We start from the raw sequence: 14,605 nt of genomic DNA on the forward strand, positions 1-14,605 counted from the left end.
ACACGTATCAATACATTAATATATGTGTGTTTAAATAGAAGAGTAAAAATGCTGAATCATATATTGGTGTTTGGTACCGGGGATGAGATCACCTTTCTAACAAGTCATAGCTTGTGAACTCCTTCGAGATCACCTTTATAACGCATAGCATTCAACTTCATGACTCTCACAACATTTGGTCACAAGCTTGTACGGTGGCTCCTTAACTGTAAAGGCCGGTTGTTTTCGAGGTTTTAATGTTAAAAAGTGATTAAGATTTTCCGTTATTATCCTGATGTGCCTGTTTGCTTGCTGTACTCGGTGACCTTGTCAACATACTGAGGCCGATTATGGAAAGGAGCAAAATGAAGTTCTTTGTATAGCAGCAGGTTTGCCCATGTATTCTAAAGATGAAATAGATCATCTTAACTTCTATTACCTAGCAATATCTTTTGGTGCAGATGTAGCACAAGCTAGCCTTTATCCCTCCTAAAAGGGTCTGGCCAAGCTCTGTATCCCACTGGTTGTGTTCGGTCACATGCATAAAGAGCTAGCTGGCACATAAAAACGGTCTTCGGAAAATGATGGCAGTTGGGAATGACAACACAATATACCTGAATGGGGGCCATTTTTCCTAGGGTCAAAAGATTGATCAATGAACAAGGAACCGATGAGAAAGGCTTAATGAATAATGACACCCCTCCACCAGAGTCTAGTGGCACAAAGCGAGCCTTCACTTTAGTTGAAATCTCGGATACAACTTTGGATAAAATTGCAGAAACTTAGGTTTCAGTTGTCTGAGATCATAAGACTGCGGTAGAAGAAGAGCACATTTTGTTTAAACTTGGCAATTAGCTTTGTCCATGATTGTATTCTAGTTTCAGTCTCACCGGATCAAACACTAGGAATATAACAATATGTGTAGAATGGAGTGTTGTGGTCAAGATGATAGTGTAGTTGTCATACCTTGAATTTTGCTTGCACCCTTTTTTTTTTTTTTTTTTATCAAAATTTGTATCTCGAGTTATTCTATTCTCAAGTCAGTACATAAAGCACACCATCCAAATCACTTAAATGATAATATTTGATATAAAATATTCAAATTTATAAATCAAATATTAAAATTTCTCTTCTAAATCAAATCATGCAACGTAAAATGTGTGTGGTGTAGAGACCTTAGAATAGCATACAGTACACTCTGCACTTTTATTTTTTGTCTAATAATTGGTATTTTGAACAGATGAATGAACATGGAATCTGAATGCTAGCAGTTAAGCATTAATCTGAGTGAAATCTGGTAGCTGCTTGAAAATATAAGAATATAAGCAGTTGGGAGTGGTTTGCTATTTGCTAACTTGAACAAGATGCAGTATTAACTAATACAACTTCAAAGGATAATCTTAAACTAATTGCTTGAATGTGCAACAATGTGTCACACATTCGATGTCCCATCTAATCCTACCTTATCTTGACAACTTAAGGTTCATAGTTCGCATATTGCTTTTCCTGAAACACTTTAAGTTGCTGTGCACATGGGTTTGGATCAGGTTGGGTCAAAAAATGGCATTTATGTGTTCTAGCTCCTTTACAGGTAAGATGTAGTAGTGCTGAAGGTTGACCCTTCTTTTGGTGATGTGATGCTCACAATTCCATCTTTTTCCTTACAGCAATTCAGCCTTCTTTTCCCCCATCTCATAGTATTATTCAATATCTGCCATGAAAAGGTAATATTCACCTGAAAAAGTGATGTTCCATTTCCTAGATTTCTTCAATGATATATCTTTAAATAATGGGTAGTCTCTGTAAACCAGTAATCATATGTTATCAGTATGATGGGCAGAGTTGTTTTAATTTTGTTAGATTCTAAAGCAGTTTTGTAGTGTTTCCAGTGGTTGAAGAGTAATCTTTCAAATCATCTCTGCTTAGAACATTCATTTCAATTAAATACTCTAATAATTTAAATGTATATGATTAAAATATAGGCAAGTTACAGTTGATGGACATGACAGACATAACATCACAAATTTGATTTGTCTATGAATATTCATTTAGACCTGCCTTTTTCTATTTTGCTTTCTCTTGGTTAGTGCAGCAACTTCTAAGCAATCTATGGGCTTTTTGACCCATTATTTTCTTTGGACTAAACTTTACTATTTGCTTGTATTATATTTTTTACAGAAAAAATTGATTTAATTATTTAAGAAATACTAAGCCTATAAAATAAAGAAAAGTATTTAAAAAAAAAGTTTATAAATTAATGCGACATTATGTGTTACGTCGGATCTATTTTATAATAAAAATAAAATAAAATCCGAAAGAATTTGTGAACCATGCATTTTTTTTAATTAAGAAAGAATTTGAACTTGTAAAGATTTACTAAATAGTTTTTACAAATTACACAGTCACATTCAAACGAACTATCCCACCAAATAAGACTTATATTAAATATTTATTTGTCTGATGGATACTAATATTGCTGATGCAAACATTTCATCTGAAAAATGGAGAATATTTACTATCTTTATTCCATTCAGAGTTTTAAATGTCCCCCCTGCTTTTTAAAGCCCCAGAGGTCCCCTACTTCTATAAGGCTAGTGAATTTAATTTCTTTACCTACTCCAATTTCCATATCCAAAGCCAAAACTTTCCTTACCACACATTCACTTCACATAAAAGAAGCTTTATACACTAAGGACTGCAACAGAACATTGCAATTGTAATGTGAAATTCATCTGACAGAAGTGTCTGCAGAGTTTTTGTTTTCACCAAACCTATGAGGCTCTGTTTTTGTTCTAATTTTTCATTAAAAGCTGAAAAATATCATGAGTCCTTAATTCAGTGACCCTCTTCAGTTGGACCTCAATTAAAGCTAATAATAATTATTTCATCCATTAAATAAAGTGTTTGCAGCTATAAACTAATTATCAGCAGACAGATAAAACAGCTCTGTGCCACCCTTTATCGTTGAAGATAATGCTGCAACCGAAATGTGCTTAAAAATAGAAACTGAAATTTCCGAACTAAGATAAAATGGGTTATTGTGGATGGTCAAAGTAGAAGAATAAGGACAGTTGTGGAATTGACTCCAATCTCCAAAGCAGGAAAACCATCCAAACCGTCGTCCACGAGTGAAAAACAGTAGCTAAGCGAAGCGAAATGAGGAATGTCTGACTCTCTGACTCTGACATTTTTGACCGCCCAATCTGCCAACCTCTCTTTTCCCGTCTCTCTGAAGATCCCTTTATTCTTTGACCAAATCTCAGCCGTTCAGCTCTTCATCTTGTGATCTTTCCCTTTCTGCATTCATCACAACCCTCTAATTTAGTTTTAATGGTTTTGGTGCAGTTAAGCACCACCTGTTTAGGATACTAGGGGCATCCTCTTCCTCTTCATACAGCTCTTAAGCTTTTCATAAAATGCCAAAATCTCCTATAATTTCCGAAGACTTCTTGTGAGCTAGCTGCATTGAACACCTTCTCATAAGTGTTGGTATATGCATAAACAATTTTTATGTTATTATCAAGTTATAGTTTTATCTTGAAATGATGAATAATGGAAATGAATGCAAAATATATCATATCACAATATAATTGATTTGTGCAATAGTTGTTTAGGGGTTCCTTTCAATGAAAACAAAACATGTCAATAGGAATATTCAAAATCTCAATTATAGTTATGTGAAGTAGCCTTTGTGTAATTTTGAAATGAACTAGAACATATATAAAGTATAAACCAAGGGATACTCCCATCTTAGCACAAAATGACAAACGGATTTTGACAAATCCCACTTCATGCATTGCTCTTATAATGCAATGGCCCAAGCTTTGGACAAACCCATAAAACCATTTTCCAACAAATTGAACTTCTAATGAAGGCTAAAACAGTCATTCTGTAACTTCTTCCTCAAAATCACAAAAACAGAGCTGTACAGATCATCATCATCATCACCAAGAACTCCCTCTACGGTTTCCAACTTTCTATGTTCCTCAAAAACATAGCCAATTCTTTCATTGGTCTAGTTTTTTTTTTTTTTTTTTTCATTTTTTTTCAGGGTCCTTGTTCCTCTCTAGAAAGCACCACTTCCAGCTCACCCGCTTAGATCGGATCTATTCTCTGTCAACCTTCCCGTTAGTTTCATCATCCCCAGTAAAAGAAAAAAAATCACAAAACCCGAAAACACGAAAAAGAAACAATTTTTATTTATTTTCCTGAAAACCCAAGAGAAAGCCTCAATCCCATATGCTGAAACAATAACGGGGTTGTGTTGCCATTTCTGAATTGGGTACGTGTTAAATGGGCAATGTGACGTCGAGCGTGGCTGCCAAATTCGCTTTCTTTCCACCAGACCCGCCAACCTATGACATATACAGGGAAGAGGATGGGAGGCTGGTGTTCCCCGGGGTGACGGCCGACAAGAATGTGGACGTGCATTTGCTGGACACCAAGGGCGGGAACAAAATCGTTGCCATGCTTTGGAGGCACCCTTTTGCACGGTTCACGTTGCTGTACTCGCATGGCAACGCTGCTGACTTGGGTCAGATGCACGAGCTCTTTATCGAGCTTAGGGCTCATCTGCGTGTCAATATCATGAGGTACTTTTGGGTTTTGGCAGGTTGGTTGGTTTGTGATCATAGCCGTAATGGGTGGTCTTTGTTCTCTTCTATGCTCTGTTGGGTGCTTTTTTATTTTTCTTCTGGGGGTTGGATTATTGGAGTAACTTATTTTTCATTTTTGGTGATTAATTTATTCAATTCCCAGTTTGTATAGTCTTATCAATTGTTGTATTACGGGTTTTTGAATCCCTTGCTTCTGATAGCGTCACATAAAAAAATGAGCTTTTTATTTTGCTGTCTTGCTTGTGTAATTGCTTAGAAACCTATTTTCTGGTTTTGATTCTCCGACTTTTTCTTCACTAGTTTCTTTCTTTCTTTTTCCCCATCTAAGCTTCCAAAATATTCTCCTTTTTCATATTTATGGGTTTTTTTTTCTTTGATTTCTGATCCTTTTTTAACCTCCCTCCCGTTGCCTTCTCTGTCCTTACATATACGAGAATTATTTGATGCATGAGTTTTATTGATTGAGAAGGCGATCCATAGAACCATACGTGATGTGGTGGTGTGTTCAGCATTAATGCTGACGGCTTTACACACGTTTATTTTACTTGGATTTAGGAGTCTCACTCATCGGGAAAAAAACTCGCGCAGAATAAAAAGGAGTATAATATTACTATTCTGATTGAACTTTTAAGAAGAGGCCTATTAAAATGGGGGAATAGAGCGTGTATGGTTCTGGTCTGATTTTTTCAAAACTTTGCAGTCTATAATTTTTCCCTATTAATCATGGATAATTTTACATATAGGTGTTTGAAAGGCACATCAATTTTTTGGCTGTTATTTATTTTCTATTGACTGTTGTTGCATATGGAGAATATGTTCTGGGATGCGATTAGTTAACCTAATTTTGGCGCCTGATTGTATTCATTTCTGCATTAAAAGCAGTAGGAAGAACCTTTCCTTCATTAATTACTTGGTATCGATTATTATATTGCAGCTATGATTATTCAGGATATGGAGCATCGACTGGTAAGGTAAGACAGTTTGCATTTGCTGTTTTCTTTTGCCTCAGTGCAGAGTTTGAGTTAATTACTAAAGAATAATATCTCTCTAGATTATTTGTCTGTATGTATACCTGCTAAGTGTTGTCTCTTCAATCGTGGTAGCCTTCTGAGTTGAACACCTATTATGACATAGAGGCTGTATACAACTGTTTGAAGAGCGAATATGGAATTAAGCAAGAGGATTTGATTTTGTATGGCCAATCTGTTGGAAGTGGACCAACTGTGCACTTGGCTTCTCGGTTTCAAAAGTTGAGAGGTGTTGTTCTTCATAGCGCCATTCTTTCGGGCATACGGGTGTTATATCCAGTCAAGATGACATTTTGGTTTGACATTTTTAAAGTAAGTTTGATTAAAGTATTCTTTGGCTCTTTTTTTTAGTTGTTCTTTTTTATAAGCTTTTGAATTGGTTTTGTATTGAGGAAGCCTCCTTCATTCTTTTCAGAATATAGACAAAATTCGGAATGTCAGCTGTCCAGTTTTAGTTATACATGTAAGTATTTTTCTTTCTTGCCAAAACTTTAATAGTCTGTCAAATTCTCCATTTGTTTATATACCCAAAGAACTTTATATTCTAGTTCTTATCTATTTTCTTAGTGCAGCTTATACCAACTAATTTTTCCTAAAATCTTAGGTTAAAAGTCTAGTGCTTAGTGCTTACTACCAGTTACTTTCTAGATACGATTCAATGGCATTTCTAGTTTCATTTTACTCCTTAGATGTTTTGGTTTTGTAAATGATCTTTCATAAACTGCATGCTTTATACCATGCCAAGTAATTCACTGACAACTCCATTGGATGCCGTCACTAAGAAACCCGTAAGCACCATCATATTTTGTCCTTTCAGTTGTTAACTATGTTTGAATTTTGAATCCTTGATTTTTTCCCTCTTCTTCAGCTCTTTTCCTCCCACTTTCATAAATTCACTGTTTGTATAGTCGTAATAACATGTTTGATCATCTTCTGTTCTGTTGAATCTTATCCAAATGTATTTCTTTCTAATACAATGGAATAGGTTCTGTTGAATCTTCTCTTATCAAAATGTATTTATTTCTAATACAATGCAACAGAAGAATAGAATTAGTTCCCAAGTTTCAGGAGTCTCTGAACTTGTGGCAATAAAGGTGGAATCTTTTAAGATTTGGAATCTCCAATAAGCAAAAAGAAATCTGGTGGATCTATTTTCAAGTTTTTCCACTAGATACAGGAAAATGCAAAGAAATCATTGACAGAATTATTTTCATTTGATTAGACTTCTCATTAACCCTTCTTATTGGATGATCATGATACTTCCCAGAAATCGAAATTCTTGATCAATGGAGGAACAATATCACCATTTTTGTTCAATAAGATACCAAAGTGGTGGATGATTGACTCATTCCATACTAGAAATAATCGTAGGAAATCTTTTGATAACACAGATTCCTATTTCTCAGTGATATCCCACGATCAAGACAATTGGCCGAATCCTGCGAAACCATTCCATAGAAGTTCATTGATATCTTCTTTTTATAAAGCAAATCGACTTCGATTCTTGAATAATCCACATCACTTCTGCTTCGATTGTAACAAAAGATTCCCTTTTTATGTGGAAAAGGCCCCGTGTCAATAATGATGATTTTACATATGGACAATTCCTCAATATCTTGTTCATTCGCAACAAAATATTTTCTTTGTGCGGCGGTAAAAAAAAACATGTTTTTTTGGAGAGAGATACTATTTCACCAATCGAGTCATAGGTATCTAACATATTCATTTAACATATTCATACCTAACGATTTTCCACAAAGTGGTGACGAAAGGTATAACTTGTACAAATCTTTACATTTTCCAATTCGATCCGATCCATTCGTTCATAGAGCTATTTACTCGATTGCAGACATTTTTGGAACACCTCTAACAGAGGGACAAATAGTCAATTTTGAAAGAACTTATTGTAAACCTCTTTAATTAACTTTTCATCTTGTCAAAGATGAGAGAGAACCAAAGTGTATTTTCAAGAGTTGAAACTGACAATGCAGAACTTCTAGAGGGAGTGAAGGGCTTATTTTGCATGAATTGTAACCTTCAGGGAGTTCTTGTTGGAAGTTGATGACCTTAAGATGATACATCTGATGCCAATCAATTAATGAGAGGAGGAAATAAAATAAGTAGAAATGGTCGTCAATCACTTTGTGGTAGGAAGGTAGTCTGTAATTCTATCAGATTTTAAGGATGTGACTCTTGCGAAAATATCAAGAACTTGGACTTGTGTTGGCTTTTCGTATTTTTTTCAGTTTCCAGTTGGGTGCTTTTATGGATTTATTATTTTTGAAATACCAGAAATTCACACGTGGGGAGGTTTTCATTTATCAACAATGAGAACTCTTCTTGTTGCTTCATTTATTTTATATTTTGTATGAAGAAGAGTCTGGAGTGACCAGCAAGTGCCAACTGCTGTCCTTTGTCACTGTAGTTATGCTGGTGAAATGAGTAAAACCACATAGCCAGCCTATGTCACAGGAAGCAAATCCAATCAGGAACAATAAACTGAATTTCTTCTGCTTCATTCATAAGGAATATTGATTTTCTTTTTCTCTGTCCTTAGAACCCTATTATGTCATCCCTATGGTATTCTACCCATGGCCTTACTTCCTACAATAGGTTTCTGTTTTGCCCATTACAAATTGATTTAATGTATGGTTCTAATTTGATTTATACTGACTGCTATTGGTATGGGCGAATGGCATTTCCCATGATGGATCATTTACAGGGAACAAATGATGACATTGTTGATTGGTCCCATGGAAAGCGTTTATGGGAACTTTCCAAGGAAAAATACGATCCCTTATGGGTCAAGGGTGGGGGGCATTGCAACCTTGAAACTTATCCTGAGTATATTAAGCACTTGCGCAAGTTTGTAAATGCAATGGAGAAACTCTCACTCACAAGACCGACGAAACAACTCACTTCTAACTCAAGCTTTACAGAAGACAGACACAACAAGTGCTTGAGATTTGGAAAACGATAGCTGGTTCTTTCTCATCATTTGATTAGTAGAGAATTGAAACAGATGGGCTCCTTTTTTCTCCAAGTATAGCTATGATTGCGTGCTTCATGGACCCCATGTTCAGCATCTAAGCTGTTTGGTTCAGTAAGTTTCTTGAAATCGCAAAATGATAGAAATCAGATATAATTTGTTTGATCCAGATCCTGTTCAGCAATCATTTTTGAGGTAGCAATCTGCTGCTGTTGTATTTCCCATGAGTAGTGCAAAAATTGATATCAGCTAGTCCCAGAGACTGCTTGATCTGGATTTCATGTATAATTAACAAACTTGAGCTTTATGTAAAGACTATCAGCAGTTTCAGAAATGAAATACATGTGTTTGTTTCATTTACTTATTGGTCAATGATCTTTTCACTTGCTGAACTGCACACTTGGACTAAAAAAAATACACTATTTCTTCTTTTCTTTTCCATGCTGAATTTATCTTTAATCAGCTACATTAATTTATATCATTGTTTGTGTCAACACATTTCATGTTTCTTCAACACAATTCAGGCTTTCCATTGCTTTCTAGCTTCTTCTTTTTTCTTTTTCACAAGTATCTATAGCATTTTGTTGCACATGTTTAAAAAATGCTGCAATGTTTGGACTCAGATTTATGAAGTGATTACACTGGTTTACCTATTGACCCTTGAGATCGGATTGTATATGCTTCTATATGTAGCTTTCAAGTGTAGTATAATCTAATCATAATGAAGTATTGTTATACATTCTAGGTTTTCTTTTCGATGCACGAGATATCGAAACTTTAATCGATATGGGGCGAAAAAATTAAAGGATATGGCTTTGGGTAGATAAATGTAATTAACACTGTTAAAATAGGGCGTTGCTACTCTGCCCTTCCAAAGGTACTGCTCAAAATTACAGTCGGTGCATCTGTGTATTTTAACCGTTGTTATTATTATTATTATGTGTAACCTCCAGGTATCCAGATGTAATCACGGTATTCATCTACCATAAGTGAGGGTTATCAATTAAATTAAGGTACCGTCTACTTCTTAAAAAAAAAAAATATTGTTTTTAAGTGCTTATCTCCCAACAACTTATGAAAGGAAAAATATAGTTGCAAGCACAATTGTGTACTAATCTGTGTACTAATGTGATGTGATTGGTCAAAAAGTAGATTTTATTGAAAACAATGTTAATTTAAATTTTAAATATGAATAAATCAATATTAATACACAGATTAATACGCGACTGTATTTATATTTAGCAAAACTCCTTGTGAAAAGTTCTCGTCTTATTACTCCATAATTTGGGTTTGTGAAATCATGGGATGCAGCAAGAGTTGAAAGTGAAGGCCCATAATTCGAAGCTCGTTTCTCCCCTTACACCTATCTTTTGGTCAAGCTTTTTTCATGGGCTGGGCCAAGCTTGAGTTTCAAATTTCAGTTTTTTTTATTTTATTTACAATCTAATCATTTATCGTTTGCAAATGGAGCCTCTAATAAAATTGGGAAAAAAAATGTTATTTATAAGTCAATATGGATAAAAATCTAACAAAATGCTTATATGATATGATTTAATTTGAGAAATAAAATATAAAATTTGAATTTTACAAATTAAATTTTATTATTTAAATTATGTGAATGGTGCGTTCTACGTGTCGACATGCAAATAGAAGAACTTCATCACTCCAAATTATAGATTATCTACCAACTCAGACGGTGTGCGGATGTGTTAAAAAATGGATTGCATATATAATTTTTCCTTTACTTCGCGTTTCCTTGTTGAAGATTTTTCTTCTTAAGATTAGGGATTTTATATGGCAATTAGGAGACATACTAATCTCACATGTGAGATGAATAACAAGAGTAGAAAAAGGTTCTTTTCTGTGATCACAATGTCCCACATGTTGTAGCAATTGAAACCCGACTGAGCTGGCTGCCAATTTTTATTAGTTGTCAAGGAAGAGTCGTCTTTAACTTAAAAAAGTGTTAACCAATTGCAATGCAATCTAGTTTGACACGTGAATTTCTGTCTGATTTCCTTTGGATTTGTGTAGCAAAAGGTTTTCAACCACCCTAAGAAGACTTCCTCAAGGTCTTGCTGTTGCATTTTTTCTGTACAATTTTTTATTTTCTATTTTTAAAAAAAGTCTTTCTACGACCATTCATACTATAGACATCATATATTCTTTTCAAGAAATATTAAATACAGTCACATTCGTATTGTTCTTATATATTTTACTGATGTAAATAGTTATATTAATTTTTTTAATACATAACTAATCACATCTATAGAGAATATGCAAAAGAGTACATAAAATTGAATGCACACAAAATTTTTTATTCTTTTCTTACTAGTGCTAATATAAACTTAAAATTGTTTAAATGATCTACACAACTTTGTCCAACTCGGTGTAGATAACACACTTAACAAATTGCTTATATAGCATAATTTTTTTTTATACATGGGGGAGTGAGATTCGATCATTGGTTCTCTTAGTGAGAAACTAAGATGTTGCCAATTGATCTGAAAGAAATATTTTAAAATTTGAATCTTTCATTTATAATTCAAATATTACCATGTAAATGATATAGATGATATATTTTATACACCAGCTTGTAAATAGAAAAATTCTTGTTATACTTAAAGTAATGTTACTCAATATCTTTTTACCATCATCGACTCACTATTTTTAAATAATTGGAGACTATTTATTATGTTTTACTTATGAACTTATTATTTAATATCACATCAAGAGATGTTGAAAAGATAACAACAAAGAGAATGATAAATAAATATTTTCTTATACATATTTGCTCATGAAAAAAAGAAGAAGATATTATTGTATAATAATGTAGCATTCTTTTTTCGTTCACAGTTAAAAAAAGAATCAAGTTTATAAAGGATAACTTCGCACAGGATGAAATTGGTCTTATATGGAGGGAGAAAGACATCCTTTGTATCCTGTGTCATGCACAAGGGTAGTGCTACCATGTGGTCTATGTTTGACCATTGGACGTGCCTTTCAGTGTAAATTTTTTTTTTTTACTTTTTAATATTTTTTAAATATCTTTAAATATTTAAAATTAAAAAAATTAATATAATAATAATTATTTTCTTAACCGTCAAATAAAAAATTAAAAAAATTAAATACATAAAAATTAAATTGAGAATACAAATTCAGACGACTTAATGTCATTTTTTTTATGCAAAATAAGTGGATATCCAATTTGACTAGTTGTAAGTGTTATTTGGATAATGAAATTATTTGGATAGTGAAATAAGATGAGATATAATGGTTTTAGATAAAATTTAAAAATTACATAAAATATTGTTAGACTATTATTTTTTAATATTATTATTGTAATAAAATTTGAAAAAAATAAATTATTTATTATATTTTATGTTGATAATTTTTTTTTTTTATACAGGGGTAGGGGTTTTGAACCTTAATTTTTTATTTAAAAAATTGAGTCATATATTATTAGGTTATTAGATTTTTAACTTGTGTAGATAATAAAAAAATTATAATAACTAGATTAAATAGATAAACAGAAATGATTTGTGCAGTCGGCAAATGCAGTCGGGGTGCAGTCGTTTTGAAAAAAGTGAATTAATATGTGACCTATATTTATAATTTTTTTTATTCATTCCATATTACAATGAAAAAAAATTATTTTTATAATTTTTATTTATTTATTTTATATAACCGTTTACATCCCGACTATATTTATCGACTACATCTAACAAAGCACATGGATAAAATGGGAGTCTTGCTTGATCAAACAGCTGTGACATTAACAAGAGAAAGGAAAAGAAAGAAGGGTTTGTTTGGGGGGGGGGGGGGGGGGGGGGGGGGGGTCCCAACTGGATAGGTCCATATCAATGATATCATGGTACCAACTGACGCTGCTTTTGATCAGAAAAAAGGCTGCATTATGTCCTTCTGGGTCCGGAATCTCAATTTGTGTGTTTTATATATCTATATAGGTGGGGAGTTGTGGCCAGCCAATCAGATTTAGAAACGTGGTAACATCTCATGGTCATCATCTTCCCAAACAACTTCACATGCTGTAATACTTTTGGCAACCTTTTAGTTATGGGGATCTGACCTAATTCCAGAGAAAAGGCACAGAGTTGTGAAGCAAATTCCTCAACTCCCCCTAATTCCGGAACAGCTTTTGGCTAATTATGGTGTTATTTACACTAAATATATATATAGCAAATAACCATGATAATTTTCCCTACACAAACCTAGCAAGTAATTATGAATCAAGATTCTTAAGAGTTTATGGGTCCTTTCTTTGTATCTAAATCCTAAAATTTGGGTACAATTTCTATTCAATCGTGAAGTGAGCAGATATTATGCAATTATTTTAAAAAAGAATAGAGTTTATTATTAAAAAATTTATTTTTTTATGTAAATATCATATTTATTTAAAATGATTACTTAACACTTACTCACTTACGACTATAATGATTATTTTTCTTAAATTTCTCCTTTCATTGTAGGAAATGGTATTCACTTTACTTGCATGCACCGTTAATAAAGGTCAATGAAAAAAAAATATATTTGAAGTGTCACAAGATCATGTGATAAAAAAAAAGTAGTTTTTTCTTTTTTGGTGGGATAAAAATGGTTATATATATAGATATATTACAAAAAGGTGGTTGGTACGTTGCCATACAAGCTAGGAATATTCCAGACTCAACTTTAGAGTTCTATGAGTATGTTATTAGTTTTGTTATATATAAATACGGTCGCATATTAATTTATATATTAATATTGATTTATTTATATTTAAAATTTAAATTAATATTATTTTTAATAAAATTTACTTTTTGACCAATCACATCATATTAATACATAGATTAATATATAATTATACTTGTAACTGTATTTTTTTCTTCTATAAATTAATTATATGATCACATTAAAGGAACCGACATGAAAACTTAGCTAACTGGACAAGTTAGAACAACATCACCCAAATTGAAAATAATAATAATAATAATAAAACAATATGAACTTATACATCATTAACAACTTGATTAGAGATAATAGATATAAATCTATGTTTTAAGTAGAGTATTGTCTTTTAGACGATTTATCTGTAGATAATTACGTTAAGACTATATTAATTATAAAGAAATTTGTGTATTGGTAAAACTCTAAATGTAGTAATGGGTTTGTAATATGAGAATTTTTTTGTATATATCTGATCATAGAAGTAACTTTTCTCTGATAAATAAATGAATTCAATTTCTTATAAAAAAAAAAGTATATAATAAAATAGAAAGAGATGGCCACTTATTTTTCTTTTAATTTTAAGCAAAAGGTGTTTAAAAAAAGAAAACAAAAAAAAAAAAAAACTTTTTTTGCTTGTACCCTTTCATTATAGAACCTTACTCTTTTAAAAAAAAAACAAATAAATAATTAAAATGAAGTTAAAAATATGAAGACCCCATTCTGAATATCTCCTGTGAAATAGAGACAAATCTCATTAAACCTTGCGATGTATTGGAATGATTGCACTTTAGTGATTGAGATATAAAGTTGCTTTCTTTGTTGCATTCGAAAAATATCCGATGAATGTAATAAATGAATCATGCATGCATGCATGAATATGGGATTTTGGATAATAGATTGATGAATCATGCATGCATCAAAGTAGATTTTTTTTTTTCTTTTTCTTTTGATATCGGGTGTTCCAGAACAAAGTCTTGACTAGTTTCAAGATTTACAAACAATAAAAAATTTTCTACAAGTGTATTTTAGATAATTCAAAAGAAAATCCATCTATTCCAACTTAGAAATTGTTTATATTCAAAAGAATTCAAATCTTAGACTTTGAGGAAGCATACTATCAAAATACACTCGATTTGGTTAGCAGATGGGATACTAAATATCTCATCTAGAGCTGTACGGATGAGATCATCTGACTAACCAAATAACATTTTATCACCCAAATTTCATCTCTAAGTTTTAAAAACATCCCCTAACACAAACAGTAC

General features: G+C 32.5%; 1 protein-coding gene across 1 annotated transcript; it reads left to right on the top strand.

The window, feature by feature from the left end:
• The first annotated feature begins 3,748 nt into the window (after nucleotides 1-3,748).
• On the top strand, nucleotides 3,749-8,972 carry LOC122295723 (alpha/beta hydrolase domain-containing protein 17B-like). Its single transcript, XM_043104826.1, has 5 exons — nucleotides 3,749-4,571; nucleotides 5,530-5,566; nucleotides 5,699-5,935; nucleotides 6,039-6,086; nucleotides 8,346-8,972. Exons 1-5 carry the CDS (start codon nucleotides 4,273-4,275, stop codon nucleotides 8,601-8,603), a joined length of 879 nt encoding a protein of 292 aa, XP_042960760.1. The 5' UTR covers nucleotides 3,749-4,272; the 3' UTR covers nucleotides 8,604-8,972.
• Nucleotides 8,973-14,605: the final 5,633 nt, after the last annotated feature.

Source organism: Carya illinoinensis, chromosome 15, assembly GCF_018687715.1.
Source record: "Carya illinoinensis cultivar Pawnee chromosome 15, C.illinoinensisPawnee_v1, whole genome shotgun sequence".
Lineage (NCBI taxonomy): Eukaryota > Viridiplantae > Streptophyta > Magnoliopsida > Fagales > Juglandaceae > Carya > Carya illinoinensis.

What these genes read in the sequence shown, in the direction of transcription:
- LOC122295723 (XM_043104826.1), top strand. Translation starts at nt 4,273, where the DNA reads ATGGGCAATGTGACGTCGAGCGTGGCTGCCAAATTCGCTTTCTTTCCA. An exon ending in CTGCGTGTCAATATCATGAG is followed by an intron (nt 4,572 to 5,529) that starts GTACTTTTGGGT and finishes ATTATATTGCAG; the next exon opens with CTATGATTATTCAGGATATG. An exon ending in ATGGAGCATCGACTGGTAAG is followed by an intron (nt 5,567 to 5,698) that starts GTAAGACAGTTT and finishes CAATCGTGGTAG; the next exon opens with CCTTCTGAGTTGAACACCTA.